General features: G+C 37.5%; 1 protein-coding gene across 3 annotated transcripts in view; it reads right to left on the bottom strand.

Annotated features, from left to right (window-relative positions):
* The window catches only part of ARID4B (AT-rich interaction domain 4B), an 88,092-nt gene that overhangs the window by 43,175 nt on the left and 22,775 nt on the right, over positions 1-22,142 (bottom strand). For 2 of the 3 annotated variants that reach the window (XM_058020775.1, XM_058020772.1), the window contains exons 3-8: positions 14,576-14,686; positions 10,039-10,104; positions 9,352-9,442; positions 5,261-5,340; positions 2,885-2,976; positions 294-432 (exon numbers count right to left, since the gene is read on the bottom strand). In XM_058020775.1, the coding sequence (XP_057876758.1) occupies positions 294-432; positions 2,885-2,976; positions 5,261-5,340; positions 9,352-9,442; positions 10,039-10,104; positions 14,576-14,686 (579 nt within the window). The remainder of the gene's footprint in view (positions 1-293; positions 433-2,884; positions 2,977-5,260; positions 5,341-9,351; positions 9,443-10,038; positions 10,105-14,575; positions 14,687-22,142) is intronic. The other variant, XM_058020774.1, reaches the window with a different exon arrangement.

Consider the following 22,142-nt stretch of genomic DNA (forward strand, 5'->3'; position numbering starts at 1 on the left):
GGAAAAAAGCCCTGAAATTCTAGTCCAATAGTGATCACTGAACACACTGCCGAGCTAGAATTAGGTCAACAAGCTCTGGCTGTTTGGAAAAACTAAGGCCATGTTAGCAATCCCATTTTTTAAACAAACATATCTAGATATATTTCCTTTGACTGTTATTGTACAGTCCAACATGAAAAAACACATTCTAAAATTCGAACAAAAACCACCAAAATGAAGAAACCTCACACCTCTCTCAGTGCCTAGAAAAAGATAGAAGCTGTACAAAATTATAATAAAGATGAAACTCTTACCAAAGCTGGAAACCACAGAGCTTTCTTTTTATCCACACTGAAGCAGTCCACACACACAACTTTTCCTAGTAACTCATCACTTTGTTTCCTATCATCTTCATCTTCATCGCTGGAAGAGGATGAAGATTCTTCTTCAGGACTAAACAACAGAAAGAGACTTAAAACTCAACTATTCAACACTTGCTTATTGTAATTACAGGAGATCCAAAGCATATTATCAAAGAGACACAAATAACAGCGACTTGAATTGTCTGTTAGGTGTTTTGGCAAAAAAATGAATATTTATAATATAGTATCGTAACAATTCAAACATTACAAACTCAGAAATGCACATTTACTAGTCATACATGTAAAACCCAAACAAAACACCACCATGCACCCACAAGGAAGAAGACAAATGCACTGTCAGGGTATTCAAAGTGAAACCATTCTACCCTACAAAAACACTCTCCAAAAATACTGTTGTAGTTTTGGACCAATGTTAAGCTAAACTGTTTTGGTTTTCCCTCTAAATCTCTCAATGCTTTTACTTTAACAACCACACAGAATGGAAAGCTATTTTGGGAGAGGACAAATTCTGAAAAAGAAACATCAGATACAAAGATAAACAGCAAAGAGAAAGTCTGTTTATCCTTAAACAGTTCTTTAAAGATGTGCAGTGAACCATTTCTATGACTTTCAACTTCACATTGAATGAAGTGCTGGAATGTAAGTAGATGGGCCAAGATGCAAATGCATTTCCATTTAAAAGGGTTCTGGCTCATTGTTTTGACTGTTCAAGTACAAAGTTGCACCTGGTTTTAACCATATGAGAAGTCTAAATACATAAACTAGTCCAACTAAAATTACTTGCAACCAAAAAAAAACAAAAAACCAGAAAACCCTCTCTTGATGCTCTCTATACATCCTTTTTTAATAGTCACTTCAAAGGTTAATCCTCAGAAAATATACAGCATCTTCAATGAGCACCACCACCATCACTTCAAAAGCTATCTTGCATTTGTCACATAACTGCTTTTGAGTACAAAATTCAGTACTAACAAAAAACTCAGTTACCATTGGTGTAACAGAAGGTAACAGATGTACAGTTTAAGGAGAATTTCTTTTTCCCCATCTTGAATTTATGTTATTTCCAGTTATGATAATTGTTTTGGTTTAGCATTGTTTTATTTTTTCCCTCAAAATGTCTTTTTTTTTAAAGTAATGGCTTCTTTTAAAATGTATTAAATCCTTTCAGGCTGCTTTCTGGGGCTCAAGAATCTCTTGTAGGAAGAAAAAAACCGCAAAGACTAAATGAGAAAGCCAGAACTATTTTGGAGAGACTTCTTCCTAACTCAAATTGCACAGATACTGGTATAAGTGTCTTTAAACTCAGTTAACTCAGTTTTAACAACAAGATAAAGATAAGTGTGATGCTTCTGACATAATAATATCCTGTACAACCCTGTACAATATCCTGTACGGTCAGAGACATCAAGGATGCTACAATGACATTCTCTGGGTAATACCAGCTTTTTCAGCTTTTTCCTTCACTACCTCACAAATTAATAACTCTAACAATTTTCTGAGTAAATATATAGCTCCTCTACATTTACAGAGCAACATTTATTTCAAGCTACTAGAAGGTGCAAAAACCCAAGCATGAAAGCCACTACACCTAAAAGCTTTAAGCAAAAACGCAAAAAAAAACCCACATAAACCCACACATAGACACAAAAACCTCACAACTCACTCACAAACAATAAAGAATAAGCACTGGACTATGTAAAACTGCTTTATCAAGACCACAGCTATCAAGAATTTCGGCACCTAAAAATTCTTGAACTTTGTTTTTTAATCAGTAAGCTTTGTTGCAAACTATACTAGAAGCAGTGAGAAAAAAACTGATGCACAGGAAGTTCCACCTGGATATGAGGAAGAACTTCTTGATTGTGCAGGTGACTACACACTGGAACAGACTGTCCTGAGAGGTTGTGGAATCTCCTTCACTGGAGATGCTCAAGAACCATCTGTACTCAATCCTGTGCCAGCTGCTCTAGGATGGCCCTGCCTGAGTAGGGAGGTTGGACCAGATGCCCCACTGTGGTCCCTTCCAACCTGACCCATTCAGTAATTAATACTGTTCATCTATTTCTAAAAGCCCCTCAGAGACCCTTCAGAGACTGAGAAACCAAAGGTCTACAGGAGAATTCTGGGACCTTCCACAAAGACTTCCTATCAGCTGGACAAGGACTGCATTGTAAATATTTTGCTTGAGTCCAACATATTTACAATACTACAGAGATGTTTGTCAATACAATTCACTGTCACATTTCCATTTGGGATGCCACCTTTTTTTTCTTTTTTTTTAACAAGAAAAAGCTGTTGCCTATACCTGGTGCTACTTAAAATATTGATTACATGAAGACTTGGAATGCTTGTATGCAACAACAGACAAGAACCTGAGTTTCAAACTGAGTGCTAAACAACATTTTTCATCCAGCCTCCTGCTTTTATATAAGAGCCTGAACATACAAATAATAAAACTCGACACATAGTGAAAGCTTCAGAATTGATTACACATAGCACAGATATCAAAATATTTAACTTACATATGATTGGATCTCCTTCCCCTGTTTGTTTTCTTTCCTATAACAGGAGTCCCAAAGTGTTCAGGATTGGTGAGTGGAAGCTGATCTAATGTCTGTCAAAATGAAAAAACAAATATGCATATATATAAGAAAAAGCTGGCATAAGTTATTCTCCAAACCACCTGCTTCACTGAAGCAATTTTTGTCAACAGAGACTTTCTCATTACGAAAGAAATACAGAAGTACATCATATATGTCACTTTTAGATTTTCTAAAAGGAATATGTTTTGTTTTGCAGGTTTTTTCCAACACTTTCTCTGCACCTCTGAATAATTAACTTTTGTCAAACACACACAAACAATTCTTCCCAGAATTCCTGCCTTTGGATGATCAAAACACAGAGAAATAAGGTATTCTGCTCACCTGGCATTTTCCATCTCTACAAGGTTAATTTTCTGCCTATCCTATAATTAGACTAAATACTGAATCATTTACTAAAAAATGCTTGCTGCTGCTCAACAGCAGCAAACATGACAACTTACTTTAATTTTTTGTTAGTAATTCATACTTTGATATGTAAGAGAGATTCTAAAACAATTTTAAAGAGGCTGTTATATTGATAATTGGGAGGGTGCTTATTGATGCTTTATCAGCCTCAAAACAAAAAGAGAGGGAAAGAAAGAACTTTCCCTCTTCAGGAAGAATCCTTCAACAAACGGAATTCATGGACATGCAGTATCTTCTCTCCTTAAGCCTGCTGTTACCTGTTTAAATGATAACCCTTCCTGATTTGAAGGCAGCTGGTACACAATAATTTTTTGTACAGCCACTTATTATTGTTCTTTGAAAGAAGGCAGAAAGCCTTCCAAATTAAATTTAGTCCTCTGACTTCAACTTCTTTGTCATGTATGAATTTTACAATGTGCAACACCAACAAGCACCTCGGAAGTATTCTGTCTCAAACAGAATTGACTGAGGGACAATAAAACTGGCTTTTTAGAATCTAAAAATAAATGCATGACTATTTCTGAGTGTGGTGGACATCCTAAAAGACTCTATACCACACTCTTGGGAAGCAGTATCAGAACAAGACAACTGTGGGGCACTGGCCTAATTACAAAAGAAATTTGAGATGTAATTTTCCCTGCTGTGTAGCTGTGCAATCACAAGGTAATTATTAGAAATGTACAACATGTTTCATTCAGAGCTGGTGACAGTGAATTGCAAATCAGTGACTTCTGGCAAAACATCAAAAGCTTAGATGAAAAAAAAGATGATAAAAATAAGAAGTACCAGTCATCTGAATGTAAGGTTACTTCGAATGTGACAAAACAATCTGAACTACTCTCATTCAGCCAAACAGGTCACAAATTTTTCAACCCATGCACTCTAAGGTAATACTTCTGAAACCATACAAAAATACTATTTACAGAACAGAAGAAATCTTATCTTCAATTGTGCTGATCATTAATAACAAAGAATTAGTTGAAGGAATACCACAATCCTTAAACTATAGTATTTCCATAGGAATCTAGATTTAGGCATCTAATTAGGCTCCCACCTTTTAACATATGTTTAATCCTGATTTAGGATTCTAGGAGATACCTGAATCTTCACAAGAATGCAGTATGCAAACAACAAACTCAGCTGACTGCAGTAACAGCACACTTATGTAGAACAAAAAAAACCATCTTCAGCAGCTGTCCAGTAAACAAACATGTTTACATAAATCTGCCCATGCGTCCAGATTGTCTTACATAATATGAAGGAAGAACTCTCACTCTGAAATTCCAATTACTTGGAATGTACTACAAATGTTTGCATACTTTAATGTGTAAATCACCTCTAAGACATCAGCCAGCTTCAAAATTCTGGTAGCTGTTGTCAAATAAACAAGTAACAGCAACTCATTATTATTGGCCATTTGAAAGAAAAGCTTTTATGTTTCATTAAGTGTTACAAATTGGGTTTGACCATCAAAAATGCAGCAGAACTTTACTATGCAGAAACATCTACATTAGTTTTTTGTGTAATAAATCACATTACTTTTCATGTCATAAGTATACTGTGATTTTTTCATCACTAATACAGGTAATTTTTTATATAATGCAAAGTAGTTGCATGGTGTTTGTGTGATCTACAATCTACAAATTATCAATAATATAGAAATGAAAAAGACAAAATGCTGATTTTGTTTCTTAACTTATATAGTTTGGTGGAATCTAACTGTATTTCTTCTTTTTAAAAAAGAGTACGTCAGACCCCTGTGGACCACACTTTGCATAATCCCCACTTTTAGTAGCATGGATACACAACATACTAAAAACTGAGGTAATAAAAGTATCACTTTTAAAATTTTCTATATAAAAAGCTGCAATATAAAAACTCTTCAATTACCTCACTCTCAGCAAAATGTCTTTCTCCTTTTAAACACAGGGAAGAGCGTCTCAGGGTCTTCTCATCACCATCATCAAATACTGCCACCAGACAAGAAATGAGGAAAGAAAACATTTCTTTTTAACTCATGACAGTAATAAGCAATGCATTTACAGGTCAGAATATATTCCTGTAGTCAACCCTTGGAACAAACCTATGTCCAGATAATGCTGCAGGCCCAATAAAGCATTTCACAGACTGACCACATACATAAGCTTCTCTCTCACCATAGCTACTTTACACTTGCATACCTTGAGCAATCAGTAGTTGAGCAGACAATTCATGGTGTCATGAAATGAAATTCAACACACTAGAATTCAAAACCTTTCTAACATTAACTATTTTTAAAGAATTTAATTACACAACTCCTGTGATATTCAAGTGGAAGCTCTGCTTACCATGGAGAAACATAATTGGATATTTATAGAAAAAGCTGCAATTTAACATTGTATGGAAGTTCAATGCCTTTCTGTACTGACTTCATGCAACTAAGCTACAGAACAGCAGCAATACCACCCTAAGAAGATGACAATAGTCAAAGTGCTGACAATCATCAAACCCAGCTCTACTGACAGAACTGTGCAGCTCCCAGTTTCTAGACTTTTTGCTATCTCTGCTATCACTAGGTCAACTGGAAACAAGCTCGTAATACAGTTCATTCAGCTACATCCTTTAAAATCCTGAAATGCACTGCACACATTTATGGTGGGGTCTTCAGAACCTGATGAACTGGTCATATAAAAAGTAAGCTTTTGTCAAGTCTTCTGCAGGTACTTAGAAGATGGAAACCTGATGACAGATTTAACTCTTAGGTTTTGCTTGCACTGTTCAGTGAGACAAGACTTTATCTCTTCTCCCCTCTTGAGCAATGATAATAATTACACTCTTGCCCCTACACAGCAGCGAACTCAAAGACATTTGTGGGTACAGAAACAACTCCAAAATAACATTAAAATATTTCATTTAAAAAAAAAAGTTTCAGCAACTTCTTAACAAGTCTTTTTCATTTCATTAATTCATTTAAACATCCTCTTCTCCCCATCAACAGATCAAAGTTACAGCACAATAGCTGTTGACCAGCAGGATTAAAGAGATTAATTTAATTTCTTGCTTTCCAATGGAGGGGGCTCTGTTCTTCAATGTTTACAATTCAAAGGAAAATATACAAAAAGCAACAAGGTACATCAAAATTCTTGACTAATACTTACTTGATATTAAAGAACCTTTTATTTAATTCTGTGAATTTTTCATCCCTGTATAGAATCGAGTACTTTTGATGAAAAAACTTTCCCTTGTAACTACAATTCCCCAGCTTGGACTACAGTAATTGTTGAACACAGGTCAATTGAGACACAGTATCAGTTAGAGATGCACATCCCTCACTTCAACATTTGTTGAAAAGTATCAATGGCAAGAACTGCACACAAACCACTTAGATTCGGAACTGCATCTCAAATGGTCAGCACATAATTAGGCCCCCCTTTGGTTAAGTGAAGTAGAAGTCAGCAGGTTCCTAATCCACTTTGTGTTAATTAACAAAACAGTCTCCTTACATAATGAGAGATTAAAAAAAAAAATCTATCCACTTCAGGAGATAAGCTGACTACAGCAGAGGTAAACCTATTCTGAGCTAGGCAGGTAGCCACATAACGTGTCCTATGTGGTAATCTGCTTGTGGCCTCTTCCCTGCCACAGGGAATCCTAATCTTGTTCCATAACATGAATACTTTCAGAGGAAAAGCTTGACCTCCCTGAAAGACTTATGTGGCCAGCATGACACATATGGCTTAATGACTGTGACATTCTGATCTATTGGAACATCCTGAAAACAATCTACTGAGCAGGCATCAGGAGTGTAATGTATTTAAAATCACATATTCTGAAACTGCACAAGAAAAGCTGGGGGAGAAAAGATACAACTTAACGCAACCAAAATCACTTCAAATTGTAATGACAAAAAAATGCAGAAAGGGGTAAGACTACTTTTGAACATGCATAGTTCTGCATTTTTAGTAAAGCAAATAATCCTGCCATTTTCTTTCCCCCCTCATAGTAAACACAGACTTTAAGAGACATTTATATGAATGACAAAACAGTATCTAGTTACCAGGACTTTAACACCTTGAGTTCTTTGAAGATTTTTCACAGGGCAGACAAAACTAAGGACACTTATGCATGTATGTTTGTTTGTGCATTTACATATATATATGCCTATTAAATTTACAAGTTTTATGCATATATATACATACATATATATACACACCCACACAGTGCTATACTTATTTTAAAAGACTATACATACTAGTTGGATTTTTATAAAAATTTAGATTTAATTTTTGCTGTTCTTTGGTAGGAAAGCAGTAGCACAAAAAAAAAACATGTAAGCAAACTGATGTACCATTTCTATTCAGACAACACCTTAATACAAGACACACAGGGACATTCAAAGCAACTTTGCCCATTCTTCAGTGTTAAAAGAGGTCTCAAGCATCCCTCAAAGCATTATTCCTCTCCAGATACGGCTGCAATGGCATATCTGGTCTTATGTCACTTTTGGAAAGGTACTACTCCAGATGGATCTATGCCTTCACAAAGTTTTTCACCAAATCATAGGAATTTTATTCACAAAATCATTAACAGTGCAAATAATTAGATGCTTCTCAGCAAGTGCTAGGACAACATTAGGTAACTGCTAGTTAAGATGAGTGCAATTCTGGAACCTGGTAAATGGCAACTATATCCTACAGCAGGACTTTCACTCAGATCTGCAAAGTCATCACTGTCAGTAAAGGCAATTCTCGTCTCATTCCAGTCACCCTCCTGACAAAGATTATTCTAATCATCCACAGCTAGAGTCAGTTCTCCATCAAAGTGCATTACACTGCCAGCAGTGTGAATTTTACCAATTCTGCAAGGTCAACATGCTTTTGTTTGCTTTTATCTATAAAACACAAGAGTTGAGACTGAAACCCGTATTTCTTCCTATTTCCCAAATTCAGGATTTTTGACAGACATTTCCTTTGACTGCAACTCTGTGACATCTACCTTCAAAATTTAATATGCACAGCTTCCTATCTTATTCTTCTTGCTCAACTGCTAACCTCACACTTTCTCAGAAACATAAACAGAGACATACAACACAGCTCTAACACCATCTATACCATTTGCTTCTTAAAAGCTCTCATATCTGATCCACTTCTGTATTAATTACCAAAACGCTATCTATAATGTTAATTCTTGTCTTTGTACATTATGTTTCACCCCACCCTAACCCAGTCTCACCTATACTAATAGATTCTACTTCTCCAAAAGAAAAACAGACATATTTTCTTCAACACTTATCTGTAAGGTCTTACCTAAATTTATAGCTCTATTCCCTTCTGAAAGGACTAGGGAAAATAATGTCTTTCTCTAGTTCCTCAGCATCACTTCATTAACAATAACCCATACCTCAAAGGAACTAAGTCTCACTAAAGTCTTTTCAAGTTCTAGTCTTCAACTTCCCATATCTACCCAGGAGAGGGCTATGTAGTTTTTCAAAAATCAATACACTTCCTGTATGTAAATTAGAAAAAACCTCCACCCTCTACTGGCTATAGAGTATGTGGTATATTACCAAACATCTGAAATATCACATTATAATAAGCCATGTGTATTTTAACAGCAGCTGTTGTAAGGGCTAAGTCTGGGAGTGGGGAAAATTAGGTGTTGCAGCTTATGTTTTAAAAGCACTACTTCGCCCTTTTTTAAGGACCTGTGACAGCATACTTTACTTGAGAATATTTAACAAGAGTATTTAATATCTAAGAAGCAGTCACCAATTATAGAGCAATTCACTACATCTTTATTTGGTGTCCCAGTTTCAGATCATAAAGGGCACAGTTTCTTATAAAAACCCAAAATAAGAAGTTTATCTTTAAAAATTTTTCATAGAAACTCTGAATACCTAAGTATCTCCAAAAAATCTCTCTCACCATGCTTAGGACATGTCCAGGTCACAGGCTTATTTTTAAGTCAGAAGTTTTAGTCAAATACATAAATCTTTCTCTTACCTACAGTATACCAACTTGCATCTGTTAATTTGTTGATAACTGCTTCCTGGTATGTTCCATCTGGATTCTTCACTTCCACAACAGTTCCTACCTAAAATAGAGAACTCACTTAGCACTGGAGACTTTCTAACACAGGCAATGAAACAAACACTTTTGTGTCAGCAAACAGAGATAATTTCTAGCCTATTCCATGTCAAATATAAAATGTTTTTCCAATTTCACTTGAATATACTTGTATCCCTCAAACTTCTTTTTTCATTCCTTTAAAATAAGCCAACTAACTGAGCTGATTATTTCCTGCCAGCAGGTGGGGAACAAGAACCAATTTGAGTGATGTCATTCTCTTGTATAAGAGCTTTCCCATCAAATCCTCCTGCCGAGTTCTCCAAAGGAATGGTGACTAAAAATCAGTGCCAGCCATACTTCATAGCTTTAAGGCAAAAAGAACAAAGAGGCTTTTACCAGCCTGTGCTGCATCCCCTTTAACTACAAAGAAAAAATCTAATATAAAGAGTATACTACCTCTAACTTTGTAGCATCACCTTTTATGCTTTGTGATCCTATCTAGCCTGTGTAATAAGTTGAACCTTCTTCTCTCACCCCATACCATATACGCACATTTATATCAAATACTGAAAAGGAAAATGTTTTTCAAAGCATTAGCAAGATATAAACCAAATTTATTACCTTTAAGGGACCCTTAATGTGGTCGTCTTGCACTTCCACTGTTGAAGAATCATGCCTAAAGGTTACCTAAAAAAATATAATTCAACTGACAATCACTTGATATAACTGAGCAGCATAAGCACATGCAAACGTCAATAGCCCTTCTCTTACTCTCATTTTACAGTTAATCACCATAATCATCCCACTTGCTGAAAGCTGTCTAATTCATATCTTATAGAAATATGAGGGGCTAATTCCTTAGTTATCAGATCTCCTAAAATATTTTTCTCGTTCACAAGAGAATCATTATCTCTAAAGGAAATAACAGTCAAGAGTATAACAAAATTGTCTAATGGTCAAAATTATCTCTGGAGTTCTCTTAAGTTATTTGAATGCCTCTAGTACCACAGCAAGAAAGGAGAAAGTTTCAAGACTTCTGAGTACAACTTTAAAGAAACACTTATATTTCAATGCTTTGAAATCAAGCAGCTTTAGCACCTTTATCTTTTGCTGATAAAAGTACATTTTCCACCTCATGGTTGAAAAGACTCACCAAAGTACAGGACACTGCTGTCGACTAAACAAAATGAACAACTCAAACAGGATTTCAGTTAATGTCAGTCTAGCCTACACACAGAGTTAATTGGAAGAAAATGTAAAACCAGCTAACTTTTCTGTCCTTCAAAACTGGAGTTAGTAAATCCTGTAAACATATTAAATTATTTTCCCCTGACATTCCCATAAAGATACAAAGGCTGTTGTCTTTAATCCTACACACTGTGTCCTCAGGAAAAAAAAAAAGGTCTGGAAGTTCAATGTATGATTAAGTTGTCTGTACCTGGTGCTACAGACATTCACCTTTTGTTTCATTCCCAATTAACTTGGTTACACTGAAAGTCATAGGATTAATTACATCTGAAGTTTTATTTCCACTCCGGTTTTAAAATTGCAGGAAACTGAGAAAATTCTAGAATTACATGAGCTCCAGCTGTGTAACACTAGCTCTCAACTACAGCAATCCTATATCAAAAGTCTGCACTTGTTTCACAAGTGTACCCAGGAGCACGTTCACACTGCTGTTGAGGGTTGCACTGTAGCACACAAGAACAGCAAAATTTCCTTCAGAACCACATTGTTCTCTAACATCAACTCTCCTTCACAGCCTACTCAGAGAGGAGATGTTAAGGAGTTTTGCCAAGAACAGCACCTACAACCAGGACTAAGGACCATCTATCTTGACCAATTGGAAAACAAATGCACTAAAATGCTACACTGCCCCTTCCAGGTGTTACTTCAATGGAATAGTCATCAATCCTTCTTGTAGTCAGAACTACAGCAACACATACAGTTGTGAGAGTGTGTTCCTTTTAGACCTGCACATCTCACTTGCTCATGGCAAACATTTTGTCCATCACACAGAAAAATCATATCTTGTAACCAAAAGGCAGACAAAGGATTCAGGCTAGGAATTAACTGAGCAAGGACTACTCTTCTGAACTTCATCCTGACAGATATAGGTATTTAATTCCCTCTTTGCAGGAATTCATCTAGAAAGCTAAAACTCAGTTAAGATGCAAAATAATCTGAAACCAAGGATCACTAGTGGCTCTTGTAAAATACCCAGTAAACCAGTTCTGATTAAGAGACATCTGGTTTTATTTACTTTCTGTAGTTATCTTAAATGTATTTTGCAGCAAAAAGGAACTCTATCCACAACAGGAGTCAGCCACAATGTACTCTATGAAAGGTAAACAAAGCAAACTGCTATTGTGTATTCCAGAATGGTTTGTCTTTTTAAAGATGTCTTGGGGCTTTGACTCTTTGGGGGGAGAGTTTTGATACCAACAGTTTTTGCTTCTTCAGATATTCATATGCTCAAAAAATACTGGTTATTAACATAAATATTCAAACTCCAAAATCAGACTGTGACACTGTTGGCCTTTCTTGAAGAAAAGCAATGTCAGTAGGTACTAGTTGTGGGTTTTAATTCTCACAATAGAAACTTTCTGTCTCAGGCAAAAGATTAAGGCATTCAGCACATCATCAACTTGGTTTGACTCAGCTAGAATTTCTTTTTTCTGCACTATCCCTACTAAGTCCTATTACAGCAGAAGCTTTACTTATTTCTGTTTAATAAAGACCTACATAGAAAACAGTTTCTTCTGAAACTTCTGTGCGGGGTGCCCAAATGCAAGTGGTGGTGGATGATTTTGGTAATTGTTTTAGGAGATGCTGCCAAAATAACCTGGCTTAAATAAGTCTCTAAATAAACCTATAATAAATCTGATAAAGTAGACACTCCTGTAACACCCAGAGTCTTGCCCTTGAGTCAAATTTGTACTGCCTTCAACACTTTTGAAAAGTGCAGGCAACTCTGAAGTTCTGCTTTCCATGAGCAAGTGTGCAATGCTGTTATATGTTACTGCAGAATTCTGTACTGTGTACAGAATTTGCCAAAGACTACTAAACTGCCAAATGCAGTCCCTATTGACACTGACATTATAAGTACATAGCACATGCATTAAATTGAATGAAGTTTTAAATTATGCTGTAAGGGAAAGTTGGCGTGAAGGTATCTCCTCAAAATATTCTAGGAAGCAGAATTCAACAGAAGAAAGCACATAAAAGGAGATATAATTAAACATATTTTACTTGTCTGAAGATTACAATACTCCATATCGAAAGAATTTTGTTGCAATTCTACTTTCTCAGCAGAACATCTAGTTATAAACTTAAATTACTGCTTTACACTAAAATTGACTTTCCTTCTGCTCTAGTAGTTCTAGAAGACTAAGGCATAAAATATTAACTGGGGCCAAAAGAAACCCATTCAGCAAGTAAAAATAATGCAGCAGATAAACTACCAAAATTTCAGACAAAGCACACCTGCTAATGAGAATATTTGTTAGAGCTAATATTGGGGAAAGTATGCATGTGCCAGGAAGAGCTAAGCAGATTTTCAGAGAAAATCAGAGGGTCACTGCTAAGTTTAAGAAATACACATTCTTGGTGGAGAAAAAACCAAGAATGTAAACAGATATTGTTACAGCACCTACACACAAAAATCTCAACCACATTACTCTAGAAAGCAACAACAGTACTGGGGCCAAACTGCTCTAAGCAATACAGTAACAGTGAGCACACACACACAAAACTGAATCCAGAGGGCTTTGTAAAAAATCTCCACAAACAATTCACAGAAAAATTATGTCAAGATATTTATACAGAAATATCTTGACATGGGATAATGTTGCTGAAAATCTTGCAGTGACCAAACTTCAAGCGATAAACCCATAAGAAAATACTTAGCACTGAATAATAAATAGCAAGTGGCCATCTACAGAGGTGGACTGAAAGTCCCCCAAAGAACTGAAATGAGTCAAGATTTCACTGATCCAGGCACAACAAAATTCCTGTACTTAAATACTGATGCTTAACAGCTCAAATAGCAATACTTAATCACTTAAACCCAATGGTACTGTAAAGCATAGACCAGCTGATGCTATTAAGAGTTTTGAATAATGAAATGAAAAGACCACTGATTTGCTCTTCTGGCAGACTTAAGACTAAAATCTTCTTGTTGTATTTAACATTATTATCAAATAAGTGACAATAGACCTTCCCACTAGGATTTATGAAAAGTGCCTGCACACTCCCTCAGACACACTATAGGCAAAAATCAGCCACAGCATGAGGGCAGAGTCAAATAATGCACACTAGTTTACAGTGTGCAATAGCCTTTAATAACAGGTTATTGCCACTCACATTTCACATATTTTTCACTTAAATTTACATTAGATATAAGAAAAATATTCTGCCACTATAACTCTTGAAGAGCAACAATCTAACTTGTATTTTCTAGGTGGTTTTGATCCTTGTTCTGCAATGTTTCCATATGAGGTTAAGAGGCAAAGCAGAAAACTAGTACCTCCTCCCAGATCAGTTTTTAGGGCAACATTATCCCAACAGAAATATACAGCCATTTTGCAGGGTATTGCTCTCTTTATTTCTAGAAATGATACTTTAAATTTTCAAGGAATGTTAAAATGTGTATCTTGCAATCTCTTTGCAGAATTTTTAGTTGTCCTACATGTGGCTTATATTGATTCAGTCATTAACTAGTTATCATAAATCTTGCTGCCAAGGCTAAATGGCAGTGGCCTGTACTCCTCAAGTAAAAGATACCCTATTAAAGCCTCCATTGAGTAGTCTTAGCTATTTTCTGGCAATATTGTCCCATATACCATATATAAGCCTACATTTGTCACATTTTAATCAATACTTTAAGGTCAGCCTATGGCATTGAAGGTCAAAAACATGTAGGTGATAAAGTAGTGACAGAAACAGAACATATTTATTTGTGTGGGAGTGGGGGAATTCCCCCCATCCCAATAATAATAAGCTTACTGTTATTTCCAAGACTATAATACCAGCTTCCAAGGACAGGATAGCCTCTCAGCTGTCCTGAGACTAAAAAGAAGTTTCACATCGTACCATTATGAACATTAATCAGTTTTTTACCCCTCCTCAAAAAAGTGCTTGCAGGAAAACCACTTACCTTGACTTTGACAAGCCTTTTTGCTGTCTTGATCTTGGCTTCACAGAAGGCTCCTCTATACTTTGCACTCACATCAGTGCCCACTGTGAGATAGGGAGGCTCATCAATTGCCTGGAACAGAAAGGAAAACAACAGTTTTTTAATACTGACCACTGGCAATACAGCCACCATAGTCTCACCAATTTCTCTGGACAAAGAACTTCCAAACAGCCCAATGAAACTTAAATTGATAGCAGTAGAAACAAAGAAGGTTTGTTAGCTTAACAACACTAAGCTAATACAATGTAAATCATTACAATCTTATAATATACAATCTCCTGATATAAGGTCATAAACACAATAAACTGATACCACAGTTATCTACAACAAGCACCACATAGGCTTCCAGCCTCTGCACCATCTGAAGACTTAGCAGGTGATGAATTCTACTGCAATGGTGAAGACCAACCAAGTGTTCTACTGTCTCATCAATTGCCTCAAGACCTGATTAAGTCGCATGAAGACACTGATGTTCATTTCCCTCACGTAATTAAGGTTCATTTTTCATTAGTAAATAGAACAACTCTGACGAGGTTTTGCCTTTTTTTTTTTTTAAATAAAGTAAATGATAAAGGTGATGCTCAACAGGAGAGTAGCCCACGGGCAAGGCAAGGAAGGAGATGACAGAGACTAAACACAAAATGAAGGTTAAGGGTCCAGACAAAAAACATGGTTTTGTGGCATGAAACACAGAACAGGTGACACCCAAACAGGGAAATAAGAAACAGAAGAGGTGGGAAATAAGGGAACATAGGTCAAATCAGTATACTGAGTAAGATCATGAAGGTACAGTTCCTTCAAAGGAAGTCCATCTTCTCTCACACAACTTCTCATAACATAATCTGGGTGAGGAGATTCCAGATAAATGAACCACTTATGAAGCATCACTTCATAGACTCTGGGTCAGAAGAGGGAAGGCAGAAGGTGACACACAAGAGGAGTGAGGTTTGTTTTCAAGAGCTGCAAGGCTCCATAGAGACCCAGACAAGAGCAAAGCAAAGAGATTTAAGCCCTTATCGAAGCCAAATTGTGTTTCTGTGCCCCTACAGATTCAAACACAGCTTACAAGGGGCATCTCTGGCACATACAGATTCTCTGTAGGGAAAATATAGAGATAAATCTTCACAGGCATCAGAGACTATTTGAGACTGAGGTGCTTGCACTCAGCATCAGATAATTCCTACTAGCTGCTCCCAGTTCCAATACATCAGAAGGCATGGAAGTGTGTACTTGAATGCTTCAATGCACCATTTTTCAGACATTTAAGCTCCACAAAACTTGAAATTGAGAAACATTAGATGCTACAGGGTTAACCCCTTACTAATGATGCTTTTTCCAGTGACTCTGTTCTAGCCTCTCTCTCTCTCTCTCTCACTGGCAGGCAATAGAATATATTTCTGAGTAGTATAAAATTGTTATCAATCTGCACTTTCTAAGATCACCAGAAGCATGAATGCACTAATGAACCCTCCTCTCTCTCTCCCTGTGTGTGTGGTACGTGACTGCATGCAGAGTAGTAGGATATATTACACTGTGGCAGTATATCCGTGAACACCTATCCTTTCCTAATCCAGGCTTAATGCCAATAAAACTCTGCTGAGATTAACAAGGAATCTGTTAAGCATGTTGGGATTCTGAAATTCATTTCCCCCTTGCTTGCCCAACATTAGGTGCCTTTGAGGCAAGCTGCCATGCTTTCCTCTTGCTGCACTTGGATGGGTGCTGAAAGAGGGGCTCAGGTGGTGATAAATTTGATTTTGGTCAGCACTTGCACTGAAGTGAACGAAGAAGTGGCTGTTTCCCACAATATGAATCTGAGCAGAGGAAAGCAGCAATGTATTCTCCTGCAAAGACAGTAAAGCTCTGAAAGGGGAGCATCCCTCCTGCTCCACTGCACTCTGTATAGTGAAGAAACTCATTCACCACTACAGGGGTGATAGCATTTCATGCCAGTTCATCTTCCAAAGTTAAAAGGAATTGTAAAGTACTGAGATTATTTTAACAAGAGCGACAGACCCCAGATGGGTCCACACAGATGCACACACTACTATAAACAAAACTTAAAGAGCTGGTTTGTCAGTGTAGGTCTATACTTCCCTATACAGACAAAAGAATTATCAGAAACACCAATCCACAATGTCAAGATGAACTTACAGAAATATATAGAATACTTTTTCTTCACTGCTATTGACACTAACTAAAACAAAAAAATTAATTTTGAGTACCAAGATAATCTGAAGCTCTGGTCTTTGTTTGAAAATTTATGGCAGAGGAACAGGCAAGTCAACAACCAAACTTCAGGCAGGACTTTAAATTCTCATAAGGATTGTAATTATCAGTATTGTGATTACTTTATCACTACTCTAATTTAACAACTTCTTCCAGAAAGAATATTCATTAAAAGAAACCAATATCTGTAAGAACTTCTCTTACTAACACACAAGTTAATTTCAATCACTAGCCTAAATCCTTTGAAATTACACTTATTCCTGTCACTGAAATCAGTTAATATTTACTAGTCTAGAGAACTAAAGAATAGCAACATATGGACTATTTATTTACCAATGTAGGTATGTTTACTAGACATACAGAATTAAGAGTGGGTTTTGAGAGAAAAATTATGAAATTAATTTCTTTAACTACCACTATAAATCATTATATATTCTAAAGCAGTATCTGAAATCTTCAATGGATACATACTGGATTTTTTCCTGCAATTTCATTATTCCATTGAAAGACGAATCACATGGGCCTTCTCCCCACCCAAATCACTTCACTGAAATTTCCAACATACTTCTCTCATGGTGACAGAGTAACAACTGAAAGTGGCAAGTTAAATTAGCAAAATGTGATGCATCATAATGAATGCAAACTAAAAAATAAAAGTAATTATCAGAGTCTGGCATCAATTTAAGATAATTGACTTTGTCATACTCACTAACTCTGAGTCACCTGTTCTCAAGTAGGTTTTATTCAACTCCACCAACATCAAAGAGATTGAAAATTAGTATACAGCTATTTTTACCTTTCTGTTATCCCTTCCCTGCTTTGTGCTTACGTCATTTATTAGATGCCCTTAGCTCAGACTGAATGCATCTTTGCCTATTTAATTTTGACGTGTTTTATCAAGATTTGTTTTTATTCCTTTTTTAGGCTTTTCAGAGCAGGTTTCCAGAAAATAAAAAAACAACCAGTATGCCAAAATACAGCGAGAATTTGACAGTTCACTAATCCAGGAAAAGGTATTGCAAGCATACTGAAAATATTTTAACAAGAATAATTGCAGTGATATTTAAATGGATATGGGGGGGAGGGGGGTCTATCCAGTAATACAAAAAGTTCTGAGCTTCCTAAAATTCTTGAAGGCCTCTTAAAATAAAACTGTACTAGTTTAATTTGTTGCTGTTTCTCGGCCTTTATTTTACTTTAAAAGATAATATGAATTGGCATTTACATTTTATATGTGAACACAATCACCTACAGTTTATAATCTGAAGATAAGAATCATCATTTCAGGAGCATATCAGTAAACTTCTGTCAACAATCAGTAAACTTCTTACAATCAGTTTACAATCAGTAAACTTCTGTCAACAGCAAAACTGAAACTATGCCCAGCACACGCCATCATTCATGCATAATGAGATCATGAACTTCTTTCATTCCGAGCAGCTTCAATGCACACCCCAGGATATCCTGTCAGTGTTTCTATGTCTCTAAATGTACTCTTTGGAAAACCTCAGAGTTGACACTGGAAGGAGCAAAGTGAAGCTGATGGCAGTATCTCGGTTTGTTCGTTTCCTTGTTTAACTACTGCCAGAAGACTGGCATTGAAGGTCTTCACGGAGACCGCCAGCAGAGGATTCCCAGAGGAATCAGTATTGTGCATGACTGGCGGAGGCCAGGTTACCCAAGGGGCGACACCGGGAGCCGGGCGCACACGGGCACCAGGGGAGCGCCGCACGCCGCGGCCGCAGCCAGGCGGGGGCCACGGAGAGGCTGCGTGGGAAGAGATCGCGATGAGCCCTTCACCAGCACCCGCTGCAGGGCTGCTGCGCGCTGCAGGGCGGTTCGAGCAGCGCCCCGAGGAGCTGGGGACAGCCGGGCCCGTGCTCCAGCTTCGGCAAGGCCGCCGGAAGAAGGCGCTCCCGGGTGAGTTGCTCGGCCCATTGCGGGGGCCAAGCGGGCAGCAGCGATTCTCCGGGGCGCTGCCGCTTTAAGGGGAGGGGCCGGGGCCGGGAAGCTGCCAGAAGTTTCTGGCTGCCCGAGCCAGCGCCGAGCGCAGCCGCCCGCCCTCGCCCTCTCCCCGAAGGCGCCCACGGCTTCGGCAGATTAAGCGCGGATTGCCGTAAACTAAATTTGTCCCCTTAAGGCGATTGCCGGGTAAATCTGCACGCAGGGCTTCCCGGGAGCCTGGCGCCGCTGCAGCCGGGCACGGAGCACCAGCAGCGCCGGCTCCCGGGATCCAGCCGGGAAAAGGTGCGAGCGCTGCCCGCGGCCCGGCAGTGCAGCTCCTCCGGAGGGAGCGCCGCTGGAATGCGCCTGGCCTTGAGCAGCCTAAATCAGCGGCCAAATCGCTATAAAAAAAAGTTCCGGCGCTGTCTTGGGTGAGCAAGAAGGGATAAAAAGAAAAGCATTTCCTGCAGTTTTGCACTTTCCATCAGGAAATCCAAACTAATAGACAACCGCCACGCTACTACTAGCACTTAATTTTGTTTTATTAATGGGAGTAGGATGAATAGTTTCTCTGCTATCTCAATTCACAACTGCTGGGCGCGCAGAGGAGTTGCAGCACGGGCTGCCGCAGCTGAAAAGCTGGTTTACCACTTAAATAAGAAGCAGTCTCTAGGTGACCAGTCAGCAATTTCCACCAATTCAGTGGCGGAATTTTCTTTGGCAGGAAAAGCAGGCTGCTGGAAGGGTTCTGCTCCAGCCTTCGAGCTGATTATACCTGGAAGGATTGATAAATGGCTAGATGCCCACATCATAAAACATCCTGCACATCTTCTGAATTTGGATATTTACATGGGTATAAATAGTTCTGGTGTTCCATGTATGAGGGAGAAAACACACAGAGACCTCTCCTAGAAATACCCATGTGAAATACCCATTTTAGCACTGCAATCTAAAATGGTAGCATCATGCTTTAACATACATTTTAAAGCTGTAAAGAAGTTGGTTTTCCAGCATTTTTCTTACACACATATATTTTTCCATCTACGTGGGATGAAATCATCCTCACATCTCTTCTTTCAACTGTGCTGCATTACTATATTCAAATTGCTTTGTAGAGTCTGTCATGCCATCCAGCAGCTGATAAAATTGCTTTACATTGTGCTTTGCCCATAAGCACATCTACTACGGTGTATGTGTGAATGTATTATTTCTATCTCCTCATCTGTATTCTTCTGCACTGTGCGCAGGATGTTCCAAGTAAACCACATGAAAACAAGATTAAGTATTCATCTAGAAATGTAGCAGACGTGGTTACTAGGAAAGCCTGCAGGACTGCTTTTGGAGTAATATACAAAGAGAAAAACCTTTCCTCAGTCTTTCATGTATGTGAAGTCTGAAGAGCCAAGATTTTAGTTTGCATTAAACATTCAAAATTCAGCATTTATCTACTCTACAAGACTTGAGTCAAGAAACTATATTTTTAACGAGCAAAACCCATGCCAACTATCCCACAATGAACGAAAAGAAAGGGCTGGTTTTCAAAATTTAAGATTTGTTTAATTTCACTAACCAAGGTTCAGGGGAAGCTTGTTAAAGACTCAAGACCCTCTCCTCCTGACCCTGCCCGGCATCCAAATTATTACTGACTTTCAAAAAGAAACATCACAAGGCTCAAAGTCTTATTTCTTTGCTCACCCACAGTAAGCATGAGGAGCAGTGGCAAAACTTTTTTCTACTGCCTATGGTATTTTGAAGTTATTTTTCCAAGGCAAGTATTTTCTCGATGTTTGTCTGTAGTCCATAATTTAAGATGGAAACACAGTTTGCAAGCGGAATTGTTACACGCATACTTGAGTATTCCATCTACAGCCATCCCAGTCCCAAAATTTAGTAGGAAAACCCACCAATAATGCCCCACTACTTGAATCCAAAACCAAGCCAAATCTTAAAGTCTTCTAATGAAGAACAAATATTTCACATAGCTGGAACCTTAAATTCCCTTTCCATCCTGCAGAATTAGTAGCTACCTCAAAGTCATTCAACAGGCTTTCAGAAGCTTCTGGGGCAATAAAGGTATGAAAAAACTCAGTTTTAAAAAACTTTTTTTTTTTTTTTTTAACAAGAGTAAATTCAACATCTCCTGGACACGTTCTGAAAAAAACATTTTCATGAACACAGGTGAAAAAAACACAAACATATAAGAAATGTCCTCCCCCAATACTAATGCATTTAACTATTTAACTTATAGATTATTGCCTTACAGACTTTCAAACTGCAGTAAGTTCCAGCCAACAGCAGAGATCCACCTACACACTGCAGAATCAATCCTTTAATAAGCAAAATCACAGTGTAATTAGGAGTGCAAGATTTTGCTTACAGTTCAATCTGCTGTAGTTCAGATGATGTTCGACTTTATAGTAAGACATAGCAGACATCTTCAGGAAAAACTATTATTATAACACTTCTAATATATTCAAATTTGCAGATAATATCTTTATAGTTGATTTCAAATACATTTCTCTTGTATTTTCAGAACAGCAAAGCTAAGAAACTTCTAAAACTTTCCTACAAACCGTATCACCAAGGCACACAATTCCTCAATGGCAAATGAAGTATTCAAAACAAAGACTGAAGCTCAGAAAATAAAAAATTCCTTTAAAAAAAGGAAATCAATTGGCCCATCATCCACCTTCCTGAAATGAGAACACAACAACAGGAAGCAGGAGGAATTTTTCAGAAACTTGCAAACTACAAAATAGAATAAAAGGCAGTGATGTTTTCCACATGAAAAGGGAACTACATGAAAGCCCAAGCGCAAGAGTATGCTTTGAGCATATTTTCTTCTGGCTGAAAAATCAGATTTTTACCTACTTTTTGGTTTTGTTACTGTTGTACATGTCATAGAAAGGCAGAACTATTAATGTACATATACATAAATTTATGAAGGAAAATGGTTCAATTTTATCAATATTTGCCCACAAATCAAAATGATGGTAGGAAACATCCTGACCAAACCAGACATTTACAAGTTAAAGGAGGAGGGAGGGGAGTTCTTGTAATGAAACCTATTGCCAGTTTCAATTTAAAATCTACAAGAAGTTTCAAGTAACACCTCACCAATCTTGTAAGCAAACATTATACAGCACGTAACTGTGGCAAAATATCATTGCTGTCTACCCCCTTAACCAAGCTGGAAATTACCAGAGCTTAGTGCACTCATGTCTGGAAGCATTAAGCCAACTTCTGACAGCTTCAGCCTTCCTTACAGGGGCAAAGCAGGTATTTTCTTCTATTTCAAACTATTCAGTTTGATCAGCCCAGGGCCAAGCTTATTTAAAGTTCTTAAAGACTTGAA

Source organism: Melospiza georgiana, chromosome 3, assembly GCF_028018845.1.
Source record: "Melospiza georgiana isolate bMelGeo1 chromosome 3, bMelGeo1.pri, whole genome shotgun sequence".
Classification (NCBI taxonomy): domain Eukaryota; kingdom Metazoa; phylum Chordata; class Aves; order Passeriformes; family Passerellidae; genus Melospiza; species Melospiza georgiana.